Raw genomic sequence first — 3,748 nt, forward strand, 5'->3', positions numbered from 1 at the left:
TATTAGGTAGCAAGAGGTAGAGTAGAGCAAGTAGAAATAGCTGAAGTAGCCATGTATTTACACAAGCTACTGATTTTTGACACAAGTTTGTTGAGCATTTTCAACAGATTAGCCAGCAAGACAAGCTATTGACATCGCTTCTGTTACCCTCACATCCCTGTTTAATAAGCAGATGGATGGAATAGGAGACACGTTGAGTGAGTAGGAAGAGATACTGCAAATCAATACAAAAGCAGGTGTTTAATGTAATTAGTACCAGCACTGAGTTAAAAAAAAAAAAGTGTCTCAAGCAGTATCCTAGAACACAGTTTAGGACTCCAGTATCTTTCCTAATGGGAGTGTAGACTCCATGTGTCCAGTGTTGTGGACTAGGTGGAAAACAGCTCAAGTGATTCAAGTTGTCCCACAGCTACAGGAAAAGCTTCCCAGGGGACACAGTACTGCAGACTGGCAAGCTTATGCTAACTTACAGCTGTGGAAAGCTACAATGCCACGTACTCATCCTTCTCCTGTCCACGAGGCTGTGTTCTTCTGACAGGTAAGCTACAGGCTAAGAAGCAGAAGCCCAGCTGGAGCCACAAGGCAGTCTTTCACAGCTGCATATAGCAAAGCTTCACTCAACCACTTGTGATGTGTAGATGTGCAACTACAGAGTATGCTTCTGCTCTTGCTACTTTTGCCAGGAGGACGCAGATTACCTTTCAAGGCAAGTCACTTTTTTAAAAAATCTTCCTTGACTTGCTTGTGACTTCACTGAAAAGCTTTAGCTGCCTTCAGGACACTGATAGCAGATCAGACAGCTTTTAAAAGAACATGATTAGATTTATTGATATATGCATTTCCTTTTTAACTTACAAGTAGAGTCACATTAATTTTCAGTCTTATGTTAACATTAATAAAACATTAAAAAGTTACATAATAAAACTCCGAAGTTCCAGATATACAGAGTAAGAGATAGGGAACAGACAGTAAGTGCTTTCTGTTTTTATGAAGCTTTGTAGTGCCAGCCTTCATCCCATACCATAGCTCAGTGCTTCAACAGCCTCTAACATGTGCAGCCACAGATCTACCGCTTGGTATTGATCCAGTGGTATCTATCAACACGTGGTCCTATGAAAGCAGCTGTTGGCCTGTAGGCTTTGTAACCCCTGTGCTGGGCATAGTATGAGCCATCAGTCATGTATGTCTTCCTGTGAAGATACTGCGACCAGGGCTGCATGGGTGGCTTGCAGTAGTCACTAAACTAAACAAAAAGAAATGAGATGAAGTTAAAATGTTTCTGGATAAGAGAGGGGAGACTAGTCTGGCCATCAGCTGTTAGTTTACCATACTCCTCCACAACAGAACCTGCAGGGCAGGTGATAGCTCTGACCAAAAGCTACATACCATGACCATATTTACCTGGTAGATACTGTTAGGGTTACTGACAGTAGGGATAGCTTTTGGTTCCTTGATGAAGCTCTCCTCATCAGAAGAAGTGCCAGACTGATAGTCTAGAGCTGCTCTGTCAACAGCATAGCTGATCTGCTGAGGGAGCTCTGGGTTCTCCTCTCCCTCAAAGTGGGCAATTGTGAACGGCCGGTTCTTCTCACCATACCTGGAAGAAACTGTATTTGTATCACGCAGCTCTGCATGAGCAGTACAGACATTTGCTACTACTCACCTGACACTAATACAGAAGTATACCTTCAGACAGTTTCTATTGGTAAGTTTGGCAAGGATCAAGTCAGTACAGAACACGCGGCGTGATGCTAGTCACAGGTTCTCAACTCACCTGCAACATACCTCAAATGGATCAACCCATAGCGTCATCTCTTTTGGCAAACCAAGATTGCTGAATTCCACATCACTCTCCACACAAGCTTGCTCCAGCAGCGGATCTCTTGTCTGATGTTTGTTTATCCTTATACACCTAGTTAAGAATACAAGGGCAGGTAGAACATTGAATTCCAGATGCAGCTTTGCAAGTTCTGCTCATACAGAAATACAATCAGGTTCCCTACAGTTTATTTAACACAGCTTGTTGATGGAAGTTGTCACAACTTGAAGAAGCAAGTTAACATAACTAGCTGACTTGTACACCCAAACAAGGCCTCTGTTACTTGTTCATTTTAAGACATTATGCAGCAACTCACTCTAATGGTCATTTTTGGAGACTTTAAGTTGTTACAATTCGGAGTCATTAAGGCCACTTAAGTTCTGCACTCAAGAAGTCATAGGGGTAGTCAAGACACAGTGCACACTGCCTTTGGTTTTCTACCCTGGCTCTCTAGATAACTCCAGACACATCCCAGGGAACTACTTTCAGAATTTTTTTTTTTTTTTTAACCAGTTAACAGCTAGCTTTCATTTAGTTACATTTGCTGTATCTTCAATGTCATGCAAAGACTCCAGTCTGCCTCCTCTTCTGCTAAGAATCCTCTTACCTGAAGGCTTGTCCTCTGGATGGATTGTCCAAGTACCAGTGATTCTTGTACTTCTCAAACAGTATTGTTGTCAACTTAGCTGCAAATTTCTCAATTTTATGCTTACTCAGCTTGTCTTCCCTTTTCACCAGCCTTGTGATGAAGAAGACCGTGGCAGCAATTTCATCTTTCATTTTAAATGAAGTGCACAAAGTGCTTTGGCTGTTGGAGAGCCATCAGTAGAAATGAGACACTACACTAAATAAGTTTGGTAGCACTAAGGCAGTATCAAATTCCAAGGATAGATATTACAAAACCTACATAAGCCACATGAGATAAAGCCTAGATAAGCCCAGATGCTAAACAACCAGTCACCTCAGTTCAGGACACTGACACCAGCTTAACAGTGCCAGAAGACTCCCATACTACTACACTTGTTAAAGTATTAATGAGTGTAGAAAATATTATTCCTTATTACACATCACACACACATTCCAATGATGAACCAGCAGTACTTACTTACAATTACATAGTTCTTTTACTTACAATGAAAATGAAAAATATTACCTTCTCAGACCAAAGCTGTTGAAAATCTAAGATATACCTTATATACAACTCCAAATAGTCACCAAGGAGACAGATTTAATACTACAAGAACCTATGTAGTTGTTAGCTTGTTTTTTTTCCTAACAGAAACCCCACAAACACCCAATTTCTCTCCCCCTCTTCTAAACAATACACCTTGCTTAGGGGTTTATATAGAAGAGGAAAAATCAAGGGGCTCTGTGAAATTTAACGATATTCAGGTGTGCACCATTACACTTACCAACATGCTGGTTTCAAAGGTATTGCCAAGCTATTTGGTGTTATCCCAATATCAGCATCATCTTTTAAGGTGTATTTAAATCAGCACTGTGTGCTGTTGTGTCCATGAGCCCATCAGATAAATATCAGTTTAATATTTAAGTTAAATATTCACCATGAGAAAAATAGTACCAGGCTTATTAATAATTTTTTAAAATTGGACTTGACTGCTGCTAGCTGACTTTGCACAGCTATTACTTTCCCTATGAAGCCCTCACATTTGGTACTCTTCATTTTGAAAATTGTATGACTCCGTATTTATCATACATTAATCTTGCTAGTGATCTGTATAAACGTTCATGTTATTAGTAAAGTTTCATTTAATTTTTGAGGCGTTCTATAGAGAGTGGAAATGGCTCTGTTAAAGGGTTTTTACAAAGGCAGTTTCTCAAATATGAATGCTTCACTGTTTAAGACTTCAGGCAATAATTAGGGGGGAACATTCAGAGAAAAGCTGATGTGTTCTTTTTTTCCTTTTG

General features: G+C 40.1%; 1 protein-coding gene across 1 annotated transcript; it reads right to left on the bottom strand.

Annotated features, from left to right (window-relative positions):
- Positions 1 to 1,066: 1,066 nt before the first annotated feature.
- Positions 1,067 to 2,599, bottom strand: BTG4 (BTG anti-proliferation factor 4; the record flags this gene model as incomplete). The annotated part of the gene is made up of 4 exons (XM_082778195.1): positions 1,067 to 1,243; positions 1,402 to 1,597; positions 1,775 to 1,912; positions 2,427 to 2,599. The coding sequence occupies 4 exons, from the start codon at positions 2,597 to 2,599 to the stop codon at positions 1,067 to 1,069; spliced, it is 684 nt and encodes a 227-aa protein (XP_082634321.1).
- Between the last annotated feature and the right edge of the window lie 1,149 nt (positions 2,600 to 3,748).

The sequence above is a fragment of the Aythya marila genome (genome assembly GCF_965140915.1).
Source record: "Aythya marila genome assembly, chromosome: 23".
Classification (NCBI taxonomy): Eukaryota; Metazoa; Chordata; class Aves; order Anseriformes; family Anatidae; genus Aythya; species Aythya marila.